Genomic DNA, 23982 nt, shown 5'->3' with positions numbered 1-23982 from the left:
GAGAGGTGACGGATTTCCGGTCCATAGGGGCTCGCCGAATCCGTTGTCCCGTGCGGAAGTCCCACAACCACCGGAAGTTTATCTTACCGGGTCGCTCCCCTGGAGGCTGGCACAAGGGTTCCGGGCCCGCGGGGGCCCGGGCTGGGCGATGGGCGCGCTGGAGTGTCGTCACCTCCCTGCGCGCGCTGTGTGGCTCAGCGCATCCCCGTGCCTCTCAGGGCTGCAGCCAAGGGGGTGCTCGCCCTGAAACGCCCCAGCTCTAGCTCCCTTTCTCACGCAGCTGATTTGAGGCAGGCGTCTGCGTTCCGGGCGGCGGGAAGCCCGGGGCAAAAGCGGGAGGCTTGAGAGAGACAGGTGTGCTCCAGGAGTTCAGCTCCAGCCTCCAGGGAGGTAACGTTTAAGCATTGCTACCTTGGGGAAGGTGCTGGCAGTAAATTAAGGTAAATGCGGAGACTGGCTCTTCCCAATGACCAGAAAACTCGTCAGCGAGCACCGCCGATGGGCATCGTCGTGGGTAAAGTCAACCACTCAGTAGCCTGTGTACTCAAATTTTTTAAATTTCAGAAAAGTCATGAAGTTGTACTGTTTGGATTCATGTAGGATAGACTGCTAGAAAATATTTTTCCGTAGTACCGAGAGGAGAGTAATTACAGAGCCTTGCGTTTGTAATTAGTTGGTTCGTAGTTTGAGTAAATCGCGAATCTGCACTGGGAGAACGGGTCACACCACCCCCGTGTGGCTATTTAAGAATTTGCAGGGAAGACCCAGAAATCACTAAATTGCCCAAGAGGGGCTAGGTGATGGGGAATCGGGGTGGGGGGATCCTGAGGGTTCAAGAGTGACTATGTCGGCTGCTGAGACACAAGAGGGGAAGATGCGGTGAGAGTTACTGTGGAGAAACAGGATTTCCTGTTGACTGTGTCAGGGAAACCCCCCAGAGCAACGCATGCACGAACGGGTTCTTTAGAAATATTTATTGAGCATTTACAAGGTGCTAGGCACTCTCCTAGGTGCCGGGAACACGGTGGCTAAGGAAGCAGACCAAGACCTCTGTCTTGGTGTAGGTTAGATTCTAATGGGGAAACAGGCAATCAAGGTAAAAGGTAAATTATCAATATAGACAATATCCCTGATTCTAAGATGCACATGACACAGTGGCATTTTAGAGTTAATGATTGCAGCAGGAATGAGCGCTGTGGGGCAGGGAGAGATATCAGGGCAAAGGAGACTGGATATGCTGGGGGAGGATGGTTGCCTTGCTCAGTAGAGGGGTCAGGGTAGACTTCACCAAGAAGATCACATTTTTTAAAAAAGGTAACACTTAATCAGAGATTTGAAGGATTAAGGTGCCCTGGAGGAAATCTTGTGCAGGGAGCCTCCCTGGTGGCGCCAGAGCTTAAGTCTCAGCATTATGAAGCTATCAGCAGCCTCTGCAGCATGAGTTCAACCCCTGGCCAGGGAGCTGACCCACATGGCGCAGCAGACCTCTCCTGTCTCCCCGCTGCTCCCCTCAGCAGTGTGTTTCAGTCAGTCCACCTGGTCTGCTCCCCACTTTGTCTCTGGTGAGTCCTCTCACCACCACCCCCGTCCGGCACCTCTGGCCTACACCCCAGTTCTTGTATGAATAAATAAATAATAATTTTTTTTAAAAAATAGAACAGCTTGTGCAAAGGCCCTGAGGCAGAAGCGGGTTTGGAGTATGGAGTGGGTGAGGAGGCCTATGTGGCTGCAATGAAGGGTAAAGATGATGTCAGAGAAGGAATGATGTCCCAGCCTTAGGGTCTTTCCATTCTGTGATTCCATTGGTATCCCTGATCTTTTGCTGTAATTGTCCCCCCCCCCTTTTTTTTCTTTTACATTTTCTCCTCCTCTAAACCCTTCCTTTACCAGTATCGTCTGTGGTCTCCACAACCATTGTCACAGCGCATGCAACATGAGCTCCCTTGCTTTCTCCCTCAGTCATACTCTCCTGGCAAAATGATCTCCGCCTCTCTGCCTACTCACAGCCGCCAGGCCTGTGTGTGGACACATCTCACACGTGTGAGTGCAGGCCTGGAGGGACACGCACAACCAGCCTTCCATGGCTCGCTTCTCCATTCTCTAACAAACTGCTTGGTTCCTTCCCTGTCAACACTCCAGCCTACGCCCCCTCTTCTTTCCCACTTCTTTTGATGAATGAAGTGGAAGCAATCAGAAGGAAATGGCCGTGTGCTCCCCCCGGACGCTGCCGGCTCATCGGCAGAGGTTCAGAGACATTGCTGCCCCTCACGTTTGCGCAATCTGGAAGAGGCCAAGTCCTCCACTTGGGCACTGAATCTCCTCACCTCTTCCTACTTGAAACTTTTCCTCTTACAATGTTTCCTTCACTCTCTTGCATCATTATTTGTGCAACGCCTGAGTCTTTGTTCCTGTAGGATTCCCCTTCACTTAATGCCCACCTTTCCTCTTGGGGCTGCTGAAGTGCTTCTTGAAACCTGGGAGTCACAGCCCCATCTCTCTGGCTGGGCCCTCGCAACTTCTTTGAAGATTCATTCCCTCCAGGGTCCACCTAAGGGACTTTCCTGTTACTACATCTCAAAGGGGAACTGAAGTTCAAGAGGGAGACCCTAGATTTCATCCAATGCCTTTTACTTATGGGGTGGGGCCACTACCTCCAGCCTCAGAGAGAGATTAGTCCTGGAATCTGCAGTCAGTCCAGAGAGGTTGTCCTGAAGACCCATAAAGGGCTGTGGGATTGGTGGGCACAATGATTGACAGGTGGAGGCGGGGCCGCTGGAAAGGCTTGGAGAAGAGAGGGGAGGGTTTTGCAAGCACTTTGATCCCCAGAAGATGGGGCCAGTTTTCTTGTAACAGAGGAGACAGACAAGAGGCAAGACAGGAACAGCGATTGAAAGTGAAGGCCAGGTAGCAGTCCATCTCCCCACCTCTGGCTGTGCAGGTGCTTCTTCTCACCAACTCTCTCCCTCCCCAGGGCAATGGCCTCCTGCCTGCCTGTGACCTGCACCTGCTGGGGCTTCTCCTCACTGACCCCCCCTCAGTGGAGGCCGCTCTCCTCAAGGCTGCCCGCCTGAGACCATGCAGACCTCTCTCAGCAAACCTGTCCCCTCCGGGCCAGCTCTTCCTGCCCGCTGGTGTCTCTGCAAGTGTCTTTCATTCTTCTGTCCCTTTCCCTAATAAACCTGTTTTTTAAATATATATATATATATAAAGAAAGAGAGGACAAAGAGGCACTTAGTGGAAATCTGGGACCCTAATTGACAGTTGAGAGGGTGAGTCTGCAGAGTGATTGATAGGTGATTGAATCCTTGTCTTGGAAGGGTAGGGCTTGGGCTGTGAAATTACAGTTCTTCAAAATACTGAAGGTGTGTCTTCACCAGACCCAGGTTATCCTAACCAGACTAGCTTCCTGGTCACCCGGATAGTTTACAATAACACGTGAGCATCCTAGCAGAGGGCAGTCAACAGTAATAGTTAGGATTTCCATTATCCCAGCAGGAAATAGAAGGAATTGAAATAACTGACCACATAGGAAAATATTTTCTATTTTTCTTTGTTTTTCAAAAATTTCTTCTTGTTTTGAAAATTACCTTTCTATGTGACTAAAATCACCATAAACATGATTAAGAATAAGGTGGCAACCTGAGAGAAAATATTTGCAACACATGGAACAGATGTTTAACAGTGCCTAGAGTTTGATTACCAAGTGAGATGTTCTCTTCGGACCTCAAAATCCACCCAACAGAAGTCGACCCCAGTTGTGGGGCTCTGAAGGAGATTTGCAAACACAAGTGCAGTGCTGGACTCTGGGCAACCAGCCTCCAAAATGGCCTCCCACCACCCCTTTCTTCTGTGTTCACACATTACGTTGTCTCTTCCTCGGGGTGAATCAGGATTCTGATTGTATCAAAATCTACAGCTCCGTGTGGTTATTGTAAAAGCAGTTGTAGTTCTCTGTGTGGACTGGCAGATAGCATGGAGCAAGCACTCAGCACGTGCAGTCAGGACCGATTCTGCAGGGTCGTTTATCATACTGAAAACAGGGAACAACAGACATAGGACATCAGTTAGAGAGATAGTGTCACATTCCTACTCTGGAGTACTATACAGCTGTTTAAAAGACACTTGCTTCATTCCGAAGGTATCACTTGTCTGCAGCTTACTAGGAAGGCCAACAGACACCTGGAGAAATGTTCATCGTTGCTTTCAATGAATGAGATGGAGGTTAAAAGGACACCAAGATACCATCTCACACCCATGAAATTGGCAGGTATTGAAAACATCCCCAGCAACAAGGGCTGGAGAGGGTGCGGAGGAAGAGAACCCTATGATGCTATTGGTGGGAGTGTGAACTGGTATTTTGAAATGTGATCTGGATGTACCTTAAAAAACTAAAAAAAAGTGAAAATGAAGTACGATCCAGCAATCTCACTCTTGAAACCATCCAAAGGATGTGAAACCAGCAAGCCAAAAAATGTACGTTCTATAGCGTTTAATGCCACGTTAGTTACAATGGCGAGGACTTTACTACATCGAGGAAGATTTCTGAGGTTAAGAGGGGGCGGGAGGAGGAAGGGTCAGGAGGAAGGCACTGCACATCGATGGTAAATACAGCATAGGAAAAAATATTCACCGCTTCATTGGGGAAGAAGGGCCAGATCAGTAGACGCTGGTTTAGTTTTTGGCCTTTCCTGTGAGGTAGGGCGGTGGGGGTGTGGATTTCAAGTGTTTTCCAATTAGAATAATGAGTAAGGGGTCCTCACCCTGGAGGCCCCACTAAAGCTGCCGGGGAGAGTGTCTGCTCTGACCCTCTCTCCCGCCAAACCCTTCACCAACTCCCCACCGGCCCCTTCACAGCATCTGGGAACAGTGAAGTCATAATTGTAAGAGGGATACTAGCTGTGGAGTGTGCGTGTGGCAAGGGGTGGATGCTTCAGCTGAAGGGAACCCCAGAGCCACCACCCCAGGACCTGGAAGTGACAAGGGCCAGTCACGCAGAGCAACGCTTCTAGCCCCTTCCCTGCATAATGCCCAGCCTCCCACTCCCCTGGCCTTGGCCCAGCCTCCCCCAGCCCAGCCACCAGCTGAGCCTCCAGGCCTCAGCACCCCCGTGTCGCTGTCCCCCCAGAGATCACGCAAACCCTAAGTGTTTCCACGATGAAACCAACAATGGCCCTGGTCAGGACAGGCAGGACACAGCACAGCCGGCAGGTGTGTGCGAAAGACACTCCAGCAGGTTATTCTCACTGCGGATGGGGCAGGGAGCGACAGGCACCCCACGTGTCCAGTAACTGCAAACGCGCCGCCCATCCCTTGTCTGGGCCGAGGAGAGGCTGTGGTTAACAAGATTTGAAAAAGTGAAGTGAAAGTACTTAGTAAAAGCGATAGTAGCTAAAGGGTGGGGGAGGGGTTCTGGCTGAGGAGACCCCCCCTACCACCACCCCCGATTTTGAGAGAGGAGGGACATGCACGGTAATACTTCTGGGGACCCTCCACCAATGTCTGTACATTCCTCTGCTGTCCCAGCCTCTTCCCTCTGCGTCTCACACCCACACACTCCAGCTCCTGGGTCACCTCCGAAGCCCAGGGGTGGGTGGTGAGCAGGGCGGAGTCTCGGGGTGAAAGAAAACCAGGCAGCAAACGCCTGGGTTGGCATCCGGGTCCCAGAGATGTCACCGGTACCTTTGCTGCTGCTGCTACTGACCCTGGACCCCACAGGGGCCTCGCTGATGCGGTAAAGGGGACCCCAACCCAACCTAGGAGGCCCTCCCCCCTTTCCTGTCATATCTGGAGCTTCCCAATTCAATGGCTCCCAAACCTGGCACCTTTGTATCCATGACTCCTATCTCGTGGGTCCCCAGATCTGCCACTGGGCTCATCCCTGAGAATGGACTCTGATATCGGCTAAGACCCCAGTCCTTATAATGCTAGATCCTCTGACTCCTGATGGGGGCCCATCTCCCCACTGTCCAGATCTGGAGGGCCCTGCCAATCCCCCCTTAAGCTCTGACCATCTGGTACTGGGGTCTCCACACTTGGGCCCCTCTCCACACAGATCTTAGAGACCCAGATTGTGGTGTTTAACCTGACTCCCTCAGAGTCACATCTTTAGGTCTCAAGAAACCAAATTTGGGGAACCCACTTATCTCCCCCTCTGGTGTCTTCCCTCAGTTTCTCCTCTCCTCTCTTCACCCCCTGAAACTTTTGATAGGAGGAAGGGTGTACTCTCCCAGGAAGCTTTTTCCCCACTTACATTCCTGAGCTCTGGAGAAACTCAGAAGCGGAGAACAGGCATTATTCCTGAGTTTTTTTTTTGTTTTTTTTTTGTTTTTTTTTGCCTTTTTAAAAGATTTTATTTTTGCACAGAAGAGCTGGGTGTAGGCCAGAGGTATGGGGTGGGAGGCGGGTGAGAGTGTTCACAGATCCACTGAAATCCACTGCTGAGGGGAGCAGCGGGGAAACAGGAGAGGTCTGCTGTGCCATGTGGGTCGCTCCCTGGCTGGGGATCAAACTCCTGCAGCAGTGGCTGCCGATAATTTGATAGCACTGAGACTTAACCCTTGCGCCACCGGGGAGGCCATTATTTTACATATTTTTTACATATGTATTTATTTATGCATACAAGAGCTGAGGTGTAGGTCAGAAGTGTGGGGGGTGAGATGAGTCACCAGAGACAGAGTGGGGAGCAGAACAGGCAGACTGACGAAATACACTGCTGAGGGGAGCAGCAGGGAGACAGGAGAGGTCTGCTGCGCCATGTGGGTAGCTCCCTGGCCAGCCGGAAATTGAACTTGTGTTGGAGAGGCTGCAGACAGCTTCATCGGTTGAGTCTTAACCCCTTGCACCACCAGGGAGGCCCTACTTTACATAATTTTTAATGTCTCCTATTGAAAGGTTTGGGGAAGGTCTGTTGGGGATGGTTTGCTCAGTCTTTGGGGAAATTTGTCATGAGGGATTGGCATTTCCGGGAAGGTGAGTCTAGCCGGGAATTCAGCAGTGACTGCGTAGGGCCCTGAGGTGCCCGATGGGTCATGTGCCCCGCTGGGGACGTCTGCACAGAGCGTGTCCCGGAAGGGCGGCTTCTGCCCGTCAGTATCCTCCTCCCCACAGGATCCGTCTTCACCGAGCCCACACTGGACGAGGGACCTTGAACCCACTGAGGGGATGGGGGATGCCATCAGAGCCCCCCGGACTGGGCACCCCATCCCCTGGGGGCAAGCCCATCTCTGTGCCTCTCTCCAAGATATTCAACGTGAGTCCCAGCCCCACACAAGTTCCCCACAATCCACATTCCTTGGTCCTCATGCCCAGCTCCTCACTGACGCTGTGTTCTGTTTTGCCATCAGGTCCAGTATTACGGAGAAATCGGGCTCGGAACGCCCCCCCAGAACTTCACTGTCATCTTCGACTCTGGCTCGTCCAACCTCTGGGTCCCGTCCACGAAATGCCACTTCAGTCTGCCCTGCTGTGAGCTTCTGTGGGGGAGGACAGGGCTAGATGAGTGGGGTAAGGGCTAGATGGGGGGGTAAAAGATGATGGGGGGGTTTGAGGCACTGCCCTCTCTGACATGCCCCCTCAGGTGAGAAGATCAGAGGGGTGGGAGATATTCCGCAGCTCCCCTGCCCCGGTGACACTTCCCTGACCTTCTGACCTAGGGTTCCACCGCCGCTTCAACTCCTCAGCCTCCAGCTCCTTCAAACCCAATGGGACCAAGTTTGCCATTCAGTATGGAACTGGGCTGCTGAAGGGCTTCCTGAGTGAGGACAGGCTGACCGTGCGTGACCTCTGACCCCAGGAGGGCTTGGGCCTGGGGGAACCCCCAAGTCTAAGATGACTTGTGGGGGAAGTTTAGGGAGCTGGTTTGAGGAGAAGAGGCTTTCTGGGGAAACGGATGAGGGGCGAGGCTTCCCTGGAGGGGCGGGGCTCCCACAAAGGCGGGGCTGCCTGTGGGGGCGGGGCCAAGGGGCGGGGCTTCTCAAGGCAGGCGGCTCTGCCCACCCCTGCAGTGGGCATTGTTTCTGGGCGCCCTCACCTGAGGTTCCTGCTTTGGGTTGGGGAAGCTCACGGGTAGGGATGTCCTTCCAGAAGTAACTTCCTGCTTCACTGTGTCCCCAGCTCGGGGGAGTCACAGGGGCGTCGGTGACCTTCGGGGAGGCTGTGTGGGAGTCCGTGCTTTTCACTGCCGCTTTAAGTGATGGGATATTGGGCCTCGGCTTCCCCACTCTGGCCGTGGGAGGAGTTCGGCCGCCGCTGGACGTGCTGGTGGACCAGGGGCTCCTGGATAAGCCTGTCTTCTCCGTCTACCTCAACAGGTAACGGGATGGCACTGCCTTCCTGCGCCCTGGTCCCCAAGGAGGGTGTTCTAGTCATCTTGAGAAAGTCCCTTCCCCCATAAAGGTTGTCACCCCCTCCATTCAGGAAGTCACACAGCACCCCTCTGCACAGGACATCGCCACCCGCCAGACGAAGGCCCAGTGCAGTCAGGAAGCCGCCTGAGCAGGATAAGAATCACCTGGGCCTTCTTTAGCAGTTTCGCTCCCTAAGCAGGGCTGAGGACATACGAAACTCACCGTCACTTAACCTCCATGTTTCCAACTCAAACCAGGAAATGACATTTCCATTCCACTCCCACTGGGTAGGGGAGGGACTTCCCTGCCCCAACTCAGGAACCCTCAGTTCACCGTAAACACCCCACATTCCACTTGAGAACACACATTCGGAGTCAGCACTGCCAACCTCTTCCCAGAAGCTCTGCCTCTGGCAGGAAGCTCACACCAACTGGGAAGTCCCCATGTCTCCCCGAGCCCCCCCCAGGCACAGGCAGGAGTCCTGCGCCCCTCTGTCACTCCGCCTCACACCTGCTCAGGAGCCCTGCCACCTCGTAGTGGCTTCTGCCTCCTGCGCCTTCCATGGGGGGGACCCTGCCTCCCACACCTCCTGGAGTCCTGCCCCTCTGCCCCTCTTGGCCAAATCAGGAAGTCAGGTTCCCCTGACCGTGGAGACACCCCAGGAAGGCTGTTCACCTTTCTTCTGCACCCAATATCAGCACCCACTGATTCCTACCACCCCACTGAGAGTGCAACCCCACACACACACACTGGCAGGAGGCCCTTCCTCAGCCTCTGCCCTGCTGGCAAGGGACCCAACCCCAAGGCACTGACAGCACTGTACCCTGCAGGGACCCCAAAGCGGCTGACGGAGGAGAGCTGGTTCTGGGTGGCTCAGACCCCGCGCACTACATCCCGCCCCTGACCTTCGTACCCGTCACAGTCCCTGCCTACTGGCAGGTCCGCATGGAGGGGTGAGGCACCTCCTCTGGGCCGGGGGTGGGCTGGCCCTGATCCCGGTGTCTGGGAGGGGCTGGGACTCCGACTTCTGGTGAAGGATAGGCTTGGGGTCAGACACCTGAATTTGAGAAAGAAGCACTGGGGTCTGGACCCCTAGGTCTGAGGGAGGAGGCTGGGGGCCCTGGACCCCTGGGTCTGAGGGAGGCTGGGGGGCCTGGACTCCTGGGGTGCTGGCTCTGATGGCTGACGCCTTGCACAGGGTGAAGGTGGGCACAGGACTGACTCTCTGTGCCAGGGGCTGTGCTGCCGTCCTGGACACAGGCACACCAGTCATCACAGGACCCAGCGAGGAGATCCGGGCCCTGCACAAGGCCATTGGGGGACTCCCCTTTCTGGGTGGGGAGGTGAGGACCCTGTGTCTGCTGGGTGTGGGCTGAGGAGGCTGATGGGGGTGATGGTGGACACTGGGTTTGATGTTAGGCCTGAGAACATTAAAGGACAAAGTCACTGGACATGGTCAGTGACGGTTGGGGTACAGGTGGGAAATAAGGAACTCCCTGGGGTGCTCCCAGTGCTTGGTGGATGGGAGGGGATGATGAGGCAAGTTTATCAGGATTGGCTGATAGCGAGAAGCTTGGGGGTCTGGGGCTTCTGGAAGAGGCTCCAAGGGGGCCAGCAGTCAGCCATGGAGGAGGGGAACCCTCAGAGGTGGGCAGCCCCCATGGGGTGAAAGTGCAGACAGCTAGAGCAGCTGGAAGCCTGGGAAGAGCATCCCAGGGCCGCATAGACAGTTGAAGCCTAAAGTGGGACTTGGCCAGGGGCTCAAGAGCTGCCCCGCACCCCAGCACTCAGGAGGCCCTGCAGGGGTCTGGGGAGGGACTGTGTCCTTCAGGTGATTTCTGACCCCCCCATCACTGGGCCCTCTGGTGCTGCTGAGACGGTGGTGAAGACTCGGGGGTGGGTGAGGTTGTGAGCTGAAGCTGAGGGCGGTGACACCATCATGTGGGGATGTAGGCAAGTGGGAGGCTACAGAGGGCAGCAGAGCCGGAACACATGGCCCCGTGTACCCAGCTGCCTGCTTTGGACAGCTTCATGGCTCCGGGAGGCTCTGAAGGGAGTGCGCAGGCCAGGAACCTGCCATCACCACTGTGCTCTTCTCCCTCAGTACTTCATCCCGTGCTCGCTAATCCCAAAGCTCCCCACAGTGTCCTTCCTCCTCGGGGACGTCTGGTTTAACCTCACGGCCGAGGATTACATCATCCAGGTAGGTGGGCATCAGGGTGCCTTCGGAGGGAAGCCATAAAATGCAGCTGCAGAGGTGGAGCTGGGGTGCACCCTGCTTAGGAGGGAGGAGGGCCACAGACACCCCTCCAGAGCCCGGGCAGGGTCTGGATCTCTGGCTCCCAGTTGGGGGCCCGGTGGGCGTGACACCCCATGTGGCCTTGCAGTTTCCTCAAGGTGGCCTCCCTGTCTGCCTCTCCGGCTTCCGGGCAGTGGACGTGCCTCCACCAGCGGGACCCTTCTGGATCCTCGGCGATGTCTTTCTGGGCGCCTACGTGGCCGTGTTCGACCGTGGGGACCCGAAGGGCGGTGCCCGGGTGGGACTGGCGCGTGCACGCTCTCGGGGTGCTGCCTCACAGGGCGATGCACAGGGGCAGCCGCGGGGGTGAAGGCCTGTGGGCCGCGTGGGCACTGGGTCATGCCACAGGTTCCCCCCTAAAACAAGCACTGGCAGTCCTCTCCCTCGCCCCTGCTCAGTAAAATTTTCTATTTCATTGAATCCTCCTGGGTCACTTTGTTCTTTTTTTTATTTTTATTTTTTTATTTTTGGAAGTTATGGAACAACCCAGTTCCTTGTGTTTAATGTGCGCTTTTTGGGGAGAAGAGTCGATTCCGTCCCCTGGGCCTTCCTCCGGGGCTGGGGTGACGCTGGTGCAGGTACCCCAGTAGGCACCGCTGCTGGCCTCACTCCTGCAGTCACAGGGATGTCAAAGAGATGGGCTGAGGGTGGGGGCAGAATTCCTCAGGCTGGGCACTATTGATACTTTAATGGAGGGATGATTCCTGCTTGGAGGGGGTGTCTGGTGCATTGTAGGATGTTGAGCAACTTCCCCGGCTGCTGCCTACTAGATGCCAGTTGTCACAACCACAAGTGTCTCTGGTGACCCATGTGCCCTGTAGGTGGGGGCAGAAGCCCCTCTGAGGACCCCATGGCTAGAGGTGGATGGAAGGGTGACCCCAAAAACACAGTGACCCAGCGGCAGGGGCGGGGTGGGCGTCTGCGCACCAACAGAACGGTTCTGTCAGCTTTTTTGTGGTTGCATACAAGAACTGGGGTATAAGCCAGAGGTGCTGGGGTGAGAGGATTCACCAGGGACACAGTGGGGAGCAGAACAGGTGGATCCACTGAAGTACACTGCAAAGGGGAGCACTGGGAGACAGGAGAGGTCTGCTGCGCCCTGTGGGGAATGACCTCAGGCCTTTACAGTGGATAGTGCTGAGACGTACCTACGCCACCAAGGAGGCCCCGATTCTTTCAGCCTTGCTGTATGTTGGCTTTTTTCATAATGAAATTTTTTTAATGTGCTATTCAAGAACAGGCAAAACTAACCTAGGAGTCAAGGTATTATCTTCCTTTGGGGGACACTGGCAGGAGATGGTGGGAGCAGGGAGTCACTGGCCATTTTGCATGTGGAAGAGTGTGCCAGACTGATGATGTAAAGATGTGCCCGGGTGTGAAGAATGTGACGTCTCCATCTTATTTGAATGATGCATGATAAAAATAGACGGGTCCTGGGTGGATAGTGGGTCGAGGTGTGATGAGGAAATTTCAGCAGAATAGATTAATTGTACAAATGGAGGTGGTAGCTAATGGGGACACACTATAAAATTATTTTTTTAGGATTTATTTATTTATGCATACAAGAGCTGGGGTGTGGGCCAGAGGTGTGGGGGGCGGAGAGGACTCACCAGAGACAGAGTGGGGAGCAGAACAGGAATATCTACTGAAATCCACTGCTGAGGGGAGCAGCGTGGAGACAGGAGATGTCTGCTGTGCCATGTGGATAGCTTCCTGGCCGTGGACTGAACTCGTGTTGCAGAGGCTGCGGATAGCTTCATAGTGCTGTGCTTAACCCCCTGCGCCACCAGGGAGGCCCCGGCACCCTATAAAATTCTTTCAATTTTTCTAGATGCTTGAATATCTTAATAATATCGTGCTCAGGGATATAATGAAAACCAGGCCATGGAGCACATCAAAGTTGTTCCTGTTACTATATACACACATCATCTATTTCTTTTGAGCACTCCAAGGTATAAGGTTAAGGGAGGAAAAGTTGCAGATCAGTAAGTCAATTATGTTAATGTTGACTTAAAAATATGCAGGTTGGGACCTTCCTGGTGGCCTAGGAGTTAAGTCTCAGTGCTATCATTGCTAAGGCCTGAGTTCCATCTCTTGCCAGGGAGCTACCCACATGGCACAGCAGACCTGTCCTGTCTCCCTGCTGCTCCCCTCAACAGTGTATTTCAGTAGATCCACCTGTTCTGCTCCCCACTCTGTCTCTGGTGACTCCTCTCACCCCCTGCACCTCTGGCTTACAATCCAGATCTTCCATACACACACACACACACACTCACACACACACTATGCAGGCGTCTAGTAACACATAACTGTAAGTTAAAAATCCAAAAAGATGGGGTTTCTCAGCAAAGTTAATGGCTGCATGATGGATGGGGTTTTTCAAAAATATGTGTTCTTGGGCTTCCCCTTTGGCGCAGTGGTTGATCGCTGGGTTGCAGCCTCTGCAGCGCCGGTTCGATCCCCGGTCACTGGGCGAGGGTACCACATGGCGCGCAGACCTCTCCTGCCGCCCGCTGCTCCCCTCAGCAGTGTACTTCGGTCCTTCTGCCTGCTCTGCTCCCCGCTCTGGCTCTGTACCCAGTGCTTGTATAAATAAATAAATAAATAAACCTTAAAAAAAAAAAAAATGTGTTCTTGGGCTTGGACTCTGGAGTCAGAAACTCATTACATTTGAGAAGCTTAATCAGGGGGCCAGGTGGCAGCTGAGACAGAGAGCCCGCAAGTGATTTTCAGGCTTCCCGAGGTGGTAGGTCTGGGGTGATGTGTATGTTTAAATATTTTTTTGAATACAGCAGTAGATCGGGGTCCTTACACTCTGGGAGCCCCACTTAAGCTGCTAGGGTGTGCTCTGACCTTCTCTCTTCCCCTTCACGGACTCCCCGCCCGCCCCTTCACTGCTGAGCAAACACTTGTGGTGAATGAGTCTCGGAAAAGTGAAGTGAAAGTCAAGAGTAAAAGTGATGTAGCTGAAAGGTAGAGGGAGGGTGCTTGGCTGAGGAGACCCCGCAGCGCCACCCCGATTTTGAGTGAGGAGGGACATGCGGGGTAATACTTCTGGGGACCCTCCACCAATGTCTGTACATCCTTCAAATGTCCCAGCCTCTTCCCAGCACAGGGCGGAGTTTCGGGGTGAAACAAAGCACGTGGGTTCATACCCAGGCCCCAGAGATGTCGCTGCCACCTTTACTGCTGCTGCTGCTGCCGCTCCTGATCCTGGACCCTGCAGGGGCCTCGCTGATCAGGTACTGGGGACCCCACGCCATCCCTGGGATGACATTCCCCCTCTTGCCCTTCATATCTAGAGCTCCCCAGTTCAGTGGCTCCCAAACCTGGCACCCCTGGTTCATGACTCCTATCTTGTGGGTCCCCAGATCTGCCACTGGGCTCAGCCCTGAGGACAGCACCCCACATCAGCTAAGACGCAGTCCTTATAGTACTAGATCCTCCAACCCCAGACTCCTGATTGGGCCCATCTCCCCGCTTTCCAGATCTGGAGGACCCTGCCATTCCCCCCTTACACACTGACCATCTGGTACTGGGGTCTCCACACTTGGGGCCCTATTCTCCGCACAGATCTTAGAGACTCAGATTGTGGCGTTTAACCTGACGCCTTCAGAGTCACATCTTTAGGTCTCAAGAAACTCATTTTGGGGGAACCCAATTATCTCCCCTTCCGGTTTCTTACAAAAGCTGGGATACAGACCAGAGATGCAGGCGGGGGAGGGTGTGTGTGTGTGTGTGTGTGTATATTCACCAGAGACAGAGTGGGGAACAGAACAGGCAGACTGACTGAAGTACACTGCCAAGGGGAGCGGCAGGCAAGTCAGGAGAGGTCTGCTGCGCCATGTGGGTTGCTCCCTGGCCGGCTGGGGATTGAACTGCAGAGGCTGTGGATTGCTTCATAGTGCAGTGTTTAACCCCTTGTGCCACCAGGGAGGCCCCACCCCTTGAAGCTCTTGATAGGAGGAAGGGGGTACTCTCCCAGGAAGCCTTTTCCCCACTTACATTCCTGACTTCTCAAGGACTGAGTCAGGTGGGGTTGAGGTGACCAAGGGGCCAGGCTCCGGGAAGTGACAACAGCCAGGTCCAACCTGGCTGCAACCTGCTTTTGACATGTGACTTCTTGTGGCCATTTCCTGGGTCATTGCAAAGCTTTGACACCCCAAGTGTTGTCTCAAGAACAAATTACCAGTGAATGTGTTAGATGCAAATTCTCAGGCTCTCTCCCAGACCCACTCAAATGGAAACTAAGAGAGTTGAATGTTGTTTTTTTTAAAGGTTTATTTATGCATACAAGAACTGGGGTACAGGCCAGAGGTACAGGGGGCTAAGAGGATTCACCAGAAACAGAGTGGGGAACAGAACAGGCAGAGTGACTGATTTTAGTATATGTGCTGCCGAAGCAAGCACCAGGCAGAGTGACTGAAATACACTGCTGAGGGGAGCAGCAGGTGAGTCAAGAGAGGTCTGCTGCGCCATGTTGGTAGCTCCCTGGGGGTTTGAGGAGGCTAGATTTTCTGTCATGGAAAAACTTGTGACTAATAGTTCCCTGGGGATAACTTATTTACATTATTTTTATTTTTAAAGATTTATTTATTTATGCATACAAGAACTGGGGTACAGGCCAGAGCTGTGGGGGGGTAAGAGGAGTCACCAGAGACAGAGTGGGGAGCAAAACAGGCATTGGCGTTTCCAGGAAGGTGAGTCTAGCCGGGAATTCAGCAGTGACTGCGTAGGGCCCTGAGGTGCCCGATGGGTCATGTGCCCCGCTGGGGACGTCTGCACAGAGCGTGTCCCGGAAGGGCGGCTTCTGCCCGTCAGTATCCTCTTCCCCACAGGATCCGTCTTCACCGAGCCCACACTGGACAAGGGACCTTGAACCCACTGAGGGGATGGGGGAAGCCAGCAGAGCCCCTGGGACTGGGCACCCCATCCCCTGGGGACAAGCCCTTCTCTGTGCCTCTCTCCAACTACATGAATGTGAGTCCCAGCCCACACAACCCTGCACATCCCACTGCCTCAACCCTCACATCCAGCTCCTCACTGACGCTGTGTTCTGTTTTGCCATCAGGTCCAGTATTACGGAGAAATCGGGCTCGGAACGCCCCCCCAGAACTTCACTGTGGTCTTTGACACTGGCTCGTCCAACCTCTGGGTCCCGTCCAGGAAATGCTACTTCACCCCGCCGTGCTGTGAGCTTCTGTGGGGAAGAACAGGCTGAGTGGGGCTAGGGCTAGATGAGGGGGGGCTTGGGTGCTGGGGGGGCTTGAGGCAAGATGTGGGGGTGAGGCACAGTGAGGCACTGCCCTCTCTGACATGCCCCCACAGGTGAGAAGATCAGAGGGGTGGGAGATATTCCGCAGCTCCCCAGCCCCAGTGACACTTCCCTGACCTTCTGACCTAGGGTTCCACCGCCGCTTCAACTCCTCAGCCTCCAGCTCCTTCAAACCCAATGGGACCAAGTTTGCCTTGCAGTATGGAACTGGGCGGCTGAAGGGCTTCCTGAGTGAGGACAGGCTGACCGTGCGTGACCTCTGACCCCAGGAGGGCTTGGGCCTGGGAGAACCCCAAAGTCTGAGATAATCAGTTAGGGAGCTGGTTTGAGGAGGAGAGAATTCTAGGGGCGCAGGAGGGGGAAGTGGATGAGGAGTGGAGCTTCACGTGGAGGGGTGGGGCTTCCCATGGAGGGGCGGGGCTTCAAACGGAGGGGCGGGGCTTCCAGCGGGGCGGACCTTCCTCTACAAAGGCGTGGCTCCCGCGTGGGGGGGGGGCAAGGGGCCGGGCTTCTCCAGGCAGGAGGCTCAGCTTCCCCTGCAGGGGGCATTGTTTCTGGACGCTGTCACCTGACGTTAGTGCTTTGGATTGGGAGAGCTCGCAGATAGGGGTGTCCTTCCAGAAGTAACGTTTGACTGTGTCCCTAGCTCGGAGGAGTCACAGCACAATCTGTGACCTTCGGGGAGGCTGTGTCGGAGCCCAGCCTGGTCTTCACTTTTGCTCGCTTTGATGGGATATTGGGCCTCGGCTTCCCCACTCTGGCTGTGGGAGGAGTTCGGCCGCCGCTGGACGTGCTGGTGGACCAGGGGCTCCTGGATAAGCCTGTCTTCTCCTTCTACCTCAAGAGGTACGGGGTGGGTCTGCCTTCCCGCGCCCCACTCCTTCGGAGGGTTCCACCTGACTTCGAGAAAGTCCGTAACCCCCCACCCTCCCCCCAATAATCCATGGAGGATGTCCCTCCTCCATTCGGGAAGTCACAGGGCTGTGTAAACTGATGGGGTCTTAACAACAATTCATCTTACCCTCAAGGTGATCCAGTGAGTAGGGCTGTATGCTCCCCGAGTTTTTACAGATACACAATTGGTGTTAGTGGATTCTGCTTCTTCAGCTCAGCTCTCGACCAATTATATGTAAAATAGACTTTGTCAGCATCTTTTTATTTTTTTCCATTTTAAAAAAGGACAGGCTTATTAGCAATGGAAAGGACAAGATGTCAACGTGTGTATTTTTAATGTGCGCTGTGTGGGGGGTGCTGATTCACATAGATTGGTCTTAATATCAACAGACTAAACATGTATTTTTTTTAAATTATTTTTATTTATGCATACAAGAGCTGGGGTGTAGGCCAGAGATGGAGGGTGGGGGGGGGTGAGAGGATTCACCAGAGACAGAGTGGGGAGAACAGGTGGATCCACTGAAATCCACTGCTGAGGGGAGCAGCGGGGAGACAGGAGAGATCTGCTGTGCCTTGTGGGTAGCTCCCTGACCAGTGATCGAACTCATGTCGCACTGGCTGTGGATAGCTTCATAGTGCTGAGACTTAACACCTTGTGCCACCAGGGAGGGCCTCTGAACACGTATTTTGGGGAAAAGGATCAGTGAACTTTTCAGAAGTGAATCTTTGACAAAAAAATGGATTCCTAGTTGATGCTAGGAATCACCCCACACAGGAAGCTCCTCCTGTGCTGAGGAAGCTGCTCTCCCAGTGTAAGAAACATGTCAAGCCCTGCTCACAGAGTGACGTTGTGATGCATATGAGAATCACGGTCCTTTAGATGCTCCCCGCTTGCACCTTAATGCAGGAAATGCCATCCCCCACCCAGCATTCGACTTCACAATCACCTCTTCATACACTGGCCACATTCCGTTTGGGAACACTCCTTGGGAGCCAGCCACAGCCTGGCTCCATAGACAAAGTCCTGCCCACATTTTAGGACACTCAAGCCCCAGCTGCTCCAGCCAGGAAGTCTCTGCTTTGCTACTGGAGGCCCTTCCCCTGCAGCACACCCTGTGCCAGTCAGCCGCTAGGAGGTCCAATGGCTCCCATTCCGGGCCCCCCCTCTTACTGGACTCAGCTCCCCACTCTGTGCAGGAAGTCAGGGTACTCAGGAGTCCCAGCCTTAGCAGATCCTACCCTCCTGTACCCTGAGAAGTGCCAGCCTTGTCTTCATTCCTACTCAGCCAATTCTGGAAATCAGATGCCTCAGAGCTTGGAGACACATTCAAGAAGTCTCAGCTGCTACCGGAAAGCCACGCATGACTACACAAAGACTTCCAGAGCCAGTGTACAAATCCCAACTGTCCACTTAAATTTCTCCAGCCAAATCAGAGTCTGTCACCACACCGGAAGGCCCCCCCCCCCATCCTAACTTCCTACCCTCTATCCCATTTCTTTTCACCTCACAGCTTGCTTCCAGTATCAACATCGGCCTCCCCACCCCAGATTCCCACATCCCATCTAGAGCACTTACCCCCCCCCCACACACACACACATTGGCAGGAGGCCTTTCCTCAGCTTCTGCCTTGCTGGCAGGGGAACCCCAAGATGGTGACAGCACTGTGCCCTGCAGGGACCCCAAAGCTGCTGATGGAGGAGAGCTGGTTCTGGGCGGTTCAGACCCCACACACTACATCCCGCCCCTGACCTTCGTGCCTGTCACTGTCCCTGCCTACTGGCAGGTCCGCATGGAGGGGTGAGACGCCTCCTCTGGGCTGGGGGGTGGGGGCGGGTTCAGGCTGGCCCTGATCCCCGTGTCTGGGGGAGGGGCTGGGACTCGACTTCTGGTGGAGGATGGGCTTGGGGTCAGACACCTGAATGTGAGAAAGAAGCACTGGTGTCTGGACCCCCAGGTCTGAGGGAGGAGGCTGGGGGCCCTGGACTCCTGGGGTGCTGGCTCTGATGGCTGATGTCTTGCAATGACAGGGTGAAGGTGGGTACAGAACTGACTGTTTGTGCCCAGGGCTGTGCTGCCATCCTGGACACAGGCACATCCCTCATCACAGGACCCAGGGAGGAGATCTGGGCCCTGCACAAGGCCATAGGAGGAATTCCCTTTCTGGGTGGGCAGGTGAGGACCCTGTGTCTTATGGGTGTGGGCTGGGGAGGCTGATGGAGGTGTGATAGTGGAACTGGAGCAGGATGCTGGGGCCAGAGAGTGGTATCAGGTATCCTAGGATGGAAGGCACGAGAAGTGGTGACAGGCTGAGGTTGGAGGACACCGCTAGGGGTGTGCTCTGAGTGCTTGGATGGGAGGGGATGATGAGGCAGATTTCTCGGGACTGGCTGGAAGTGAGAAGCCTAGGGGTCTGGGGCTTCTGGAAAAGGTTCCAGGGACATTTAGGGACCAGCAATCTGCCCCGGAGGAGGGGAACCCTCCAGAGATGGAGCAGCTTAGCACTCAGGAGGCCCTGCAGTTTCTGGGGAGGGGCTGAGTCCTTCCAGGTGAATCTGTCCCTCCATTACTGGGCCCGCTGATGCTCCTGCGACAGTGAAGACTAAGCGTGGGCTGAAGTCCTGCGTGTGGGCAGGGCCAGAGTTTGACAAGTCACTGAACATCCCTTTTCCTCAGTTTCCTCATGTCTGAAATAGAGGAACTAACACCACCACTAAGGTATGCTGTGAGGACTGCTGGACTCATGCACTCACGGTGTGAGCAGTGCGGGGACGGCTGGGGTTGCTGCTGTCGCCCCTCCTTTCAAGAGTTAGACACTGTTGAACTCGTCACCGCTCCCTGGCCAGAGCCATCCCGCTGCTTTTCCAGGAAGCTACACTTTGGGGGTGTTATTCCTAGCAGTTTAATACTGTTTTCCAAGGTGCTTGGGAGTGATGGGAATGGAAGACACTGGACAGAGTGTCCCCAGCTCAGAAGGGCAGCTTCTGGCCACTCAGCTCCAGACAAGTATTGTCATGTAGCGAAAGCCAGTTCTGCCTGGCTGATTGGTGTACCTGAAAATAGTATTTCAAGCTCCTGGTTTGTAATCAACACTTGCGCTTCCTAAGTGTCAGGCATTCTTCCACGCTACTCATTTTTTTCTCACCCAATTCCCTATGAGGTCTATATTATGTTAGTCCACAGCTTCAGATTGGAAACTGAGGCACAGAGAGGTTAAGTTACTTGGCTGATGTTGCACAGCAGCAGACTCCATAGGATACAATCGGAGCATCTTGGTCTACAGTTGGTAATTAATTTTGAAAACAATTTCGACTCAGTTTAAGGCAAACTGAAGAACCTTGTGGACCTACTGTGGCCTGTGGGCCACCAGTTCTTGATCTACTATTCAATAAAGAAGGGTTTGATGAAAGGAAGCCGAGGGCGTCGACACCCATCATGTGGGGGTGTAGGCGAGTGGGAGGCCACAGAGGGCAGCGGAGCCTGAACACATGGCCCCGCGTACCCAGCTGCCCACTTTGGACAGCCTCATGGCACCCGGGAGGCTCTGAAGCGAGTGCGCAGGCCAGGAACCTGCCATCACCACTGTGCTCTTCTCCCTCAGTACTTCATCCCGTGCTCGCTAATCCCAAAGCTCCCCACAGTGTCCTTCCTCCTCGGGGACGTCTGGTTTAACCTCACGGCCGAGGATTACGTCATCCAGGTAGGTGGGCATCAGGGTGCCTTCGGAGGGAAGCCATAAAATGCAGCTGCAGAGGTGGAGCTGGGGTGCACCCTGCTTAGGAGGGAGGAGGGCCACAGACACCCCTCCAGAGCCCGGGCAGGGTCTGGATCTCAGGCTCCCAGGCGCGAGGCGTCACGAGGGGGCGTGATACCCAGGGGGCGTCGTGTGTATTTGCAGATTGCACCGGTTGGCGCCTTCCTCTGCTTGTCAGGCTTCCAGGCTCTGGACGTTCCTCCGCCGGCGGGGCCCCTCTGGATCCTCGGCGATGTCTTCCTGGGCGCCTACGTGGCCGTGTTCGACCGCGGGAACTCGACGGGCGACGCCCGGGTGGGGCTGGCGCGAGCTCGCCCTTCCCCCGCGGGAGCGCCGGCGGGTGGGCTCGCGCAGGCGCAGTCCTCTAGTTGAGGTCCTGGCTAGGCGCATGCGCCCTGGGTGGTAGCAGTGCAACACCCCCCCCACGCCCATTTCCCCCCCCCCCCCGCTACTAGTAAAATTGCGCTCTTTCCATTGAACATATCTGGGTTGCTTTTTTTTTTTTTAACGCGCACACTTTTGGGCGAGGAAAGGTTCTGTCCGCACGTCTGGAGTTAAGAAGACACGGAGGCAAAGGTGATCACTTCCCTCCACGGCGCACACCGGCGCGGGGCCGCACTAGCGACCGGGGAGCCCGCGCCGGCGCCGCCGTCGTCACGACGCGGAGCATCACGGGCGTTGTAGTCCAGGCGGCGTTCACGCCCCGCTGGGGGCGGGCGTAGCCACAACATGCGTGGGAGGCGACAGGTCGCGACGCCAGCGACAGGTGGCTGTGGGGGGCGGCCGAAACCGTCAAGTGTTTTCCAACCCTTGTTCTAACGGAATAGGATATCATTCCTGCACACCTCGTCTCGAGTTCTTCCTCAACCCGTGGGATTTCTGGACCCCTGGGTCGGCCATAAAGGCGGGGCTTGAAGCCCCCGGGTAGGGGGGAGGCGTGCTGCCCCTCCTCCGGCGATGATGTCACTCCCCCCTCTGCAGCCTCCCGCTGTCCAGAGCTGCTGGGGTTGGGTCACCCCTCCCCCCACCGCCAGCCCCGGATTCCCCCAGCCCCGCCCCGCCTCGACTTGGGGTGAGTACGGGGTTGGGGGAGAAGGCTCAGGGTCCGGGGGCGGTAAAACAGCCTAGATCTCAATTTGGGAGTGGGAGATTCGGGAGACAGGGATCCAAAGATTACAGCGGAGGGACTCCCCTCAATAGCGAGCTTTGGGGGGAATATTGGTCAAGGTACTTGGAGATTCTGTGCAAGGATTGTAGGCAGAGTCCCCATATTTTTACCTTTACCTTTCATGCCATGGAGAGGCTTTTCCTGGGTTTGGGTCTGACAACAATGGGTGTGGAAGAACGAGGAAGGGGTCGTAGACATCATGAGGAAGCCCCTTCCCCAATTCCAGGGCTTTGGGGTTGGGGGAGGGAGAATTGGGCATGGGTGCTGAAAACGATGGAGATGGGAGTTTGGAGCTTTCAGGAATTTTGTGGCTTGAGGCCCTGGGAAAGGATAGATTGGGCAGGAGGAGGGATGAGAAAGGGTCTGAAAACATGGACAGAGGTTGGCTTCTTCCTCCTGGTGTCCCTGGCAGAAAACCAAGTCTTCTTCTCCCTGGTCTATTTGCAGAGCTGGGTGTTCTGTCACCTTGCCTCTCTTGTCGCCCATGGGTGGAAAATTCAGGTTCACAGATCCCTCACATTCCCCAGTGGGGTCTGGAAGGGGCACAAGGAAGTGATGGCATCCAAATTTCCCAGGACCAGGCCCCATCCTATTACTCCTTGCCGGCTGCCCTCACCCTCCTCCCCAAGTCTCCAATCCTGAATCTCATCCCATAGTATCCACTATTCCAGCCTCCCCCTCCCAGCCCCCACTTTTGCTTCTATCTTTTGACCTCTGCAACAAATGCTGATGTGGTAATTTGATCCCCAGCTTGGCTGCTGTCAAAGGCACAAGAGAAAAGCAGAATGGAGGTGGGGGTGGAGGACACAAGGGGGGACAGTTCACTCTTTTACCCTAGTCCCTACTCCTGGACCCCAGTGCCACTCAATTCCTGCCCCAGCCTCCATCCACACCCTGGACTTGTCCAGACGCTTTAGTCAACCCAAACCCTCACCTCAGGATTCACTGCTTCTGCCTGGAGATACACCAGAATTGGGACAGAGAGGAATATGAAGTCCTGGTGTCTTTTTTCTGCCCTCCTGGGGCCCATCTGGGGCTTATGGACAGCGTGAGGACACTGGATCCAGAGCAGTGAGGGAGCCTGGGCCTGGGCAGTAAGGGCTACTACTTTCCTGGTCTGCAGGACAGGTCCCACTTCTGCAACTCTCTGCAGTGACGCAGCCTCCAGCCCTGGCCAGGATGAGAGTTAGAGGGGGTGAAGGGAGGGGGTGTGGAGAGCCTGAGAGAAAGGGAGAGAGAGTCAGAGAGGGACAGAGACCAAAGGACAGTGAGACGAGTCCCAAAGAAGTGGGGACGGGGCGCTCGAAAGAGGCGCACAGACTACTGAGAAGTGGGTGAAAAAGACGGGGGGACTAGAGACCATGAAGAGACAGAGAGAAAGAGAAAGGGCAGAAAGAGAAAAGGCTGACAGAGTGGGGGAAGACCCCCAGATGAATGGGCAGAGACCCAGAGAGAGCAGGGACAGCTCCTGGGGGCGGGGAGTAGAGGACAGACACACACAGAGGAGGGACAGAGATGTTCAGGGGCAGAGACCCGAGAGAGAGTGGCAAAGAGCCGAGAAAAAGATACTGGGGCGAAGGAAGAAAGATTGGGATGGGGGGGCTGAGGCTCAGCGGGAAGAGGAGCAAAGATTCAAAAGGGGCGCAGATTCCGAGGGCAATGGGACAGGCCCAGAGGAAGGGCCGAGACTTTGCAAAGAGGGGCAGAGACGGGGTGGGGTGGCGGGGGAGGACACGTCCTCAAAAGAGGGGAGAGAGACACCGGGACACAGACGGGGGCGGGGAGCGGGGTCGAGGGGGAGGTGCCGATACTAACCCGCCGCGCACCTGCAGAGGGAGGCGGCGGGCCAGGGAAGGTGCAGGGCCCGGACGCCCGCAGCCCTGACCCGCCCCCTTCGCTCCCACAGGCTCCGCCTCCTCCCGCCGCAGCCCGAGCCGCAGCCGCTGGCCCCGCCCCAGCCCCGCGCCTGCGCCCTGCGTCCCGGCGGCTAGCCCGGCCTCGGGGGCGGGGCCGGACCCGCTCCGGCCCTGTCCGCCAGGTTATGGCCCCGCCCCTTCGTTAGCCCCGCCCCAGCCAACTCTCCCCTCCCATTGGGCGTCCCTGAAACCCAATCCCGCCCCATTTCCCATTGGCCCCGCCTAGCTTCAGCCGGGCGGGCCCTCCCGCCTCCCTGCTCGCCCGTCCGCCCCTCCGCCGGGCCTCCGGCCTGCAGTTCCCCGTGATTTGGGCCCCGACCCCTGTCCCTCGCC

At 55.5% G+C, this 23982-nt stretch overlaps 2 protein-coding genes across 2 annotated transcripts; both read left to right on the top strand.

Annotated features, from left to right (window-relative positions):
• Window positions 1-5666: 5666 nt before the first annotated feature.
• On the top strand, window positions 5667-11125 carry LOC311185935 (napsin-A-like; the record flags this gene model as incomplete). Its single annotated transcript, XM_084256815.1, has 9 exons — window positions 5667-5731; window positions 7108-7249; window positions 7344-7464; window positions 7653-7771; window positions 8113-8309; window positions 9176-9298; window positions 9544-9688; window positions 10450-10548; window positions 10733-11125. 9 exons carry the CDS (start codon window positions 5667-5669, stop codon window positions 10952-10954), a joined length of 1233 nt encoding a protein of 410 aa, XP_084112941.1. The 3' UTR covers window positions 10955-11125.
• A 2687-nt stretch (window positions 11126-13812) lies between these two features.
• LOC311186103 (napsin-A-like) lies at window positions 13813-20937 on the top strand (the record flags this gene model as incomplete). The annotated part of the gene is made up of 9 exons (XM_084256991.1): window positions 13813-13886; window positions 15483-15624; window positions 15716-15836; window positions 16049-16167; window positions 16566-16765; window positions 18489-18611; window positions 18842-18986; window positions 20413-20511; window positions 20710-20937. The coding sequence occupies 9 exons, from the start codon at window positions 13813-13815 to the stop codon at window positions 20935-20937; spliced, it is 1251 nt and encodes a 416-aa protein (XP_084113117.1).
• Window positions 20938-23982: the final 3045 nt, after the last annotated feature.

Source organism: Talpa europaea, assembly GCF_964194135.1.
Source record: "Talpa europaea genome assembly, chromosome: 16".
NCBI classification, from domain to species: Eukaryota; Metazoa; Chordata; class Mammalia; order Eulipotyphla; family Talpidae; genus Talpa; species Talpa europaea.
The sequence above is the reverse complement of the archived record's forward strand: the minus strand, read 5'-3'. Positions and strand labels throughout refer to the sequence as shown.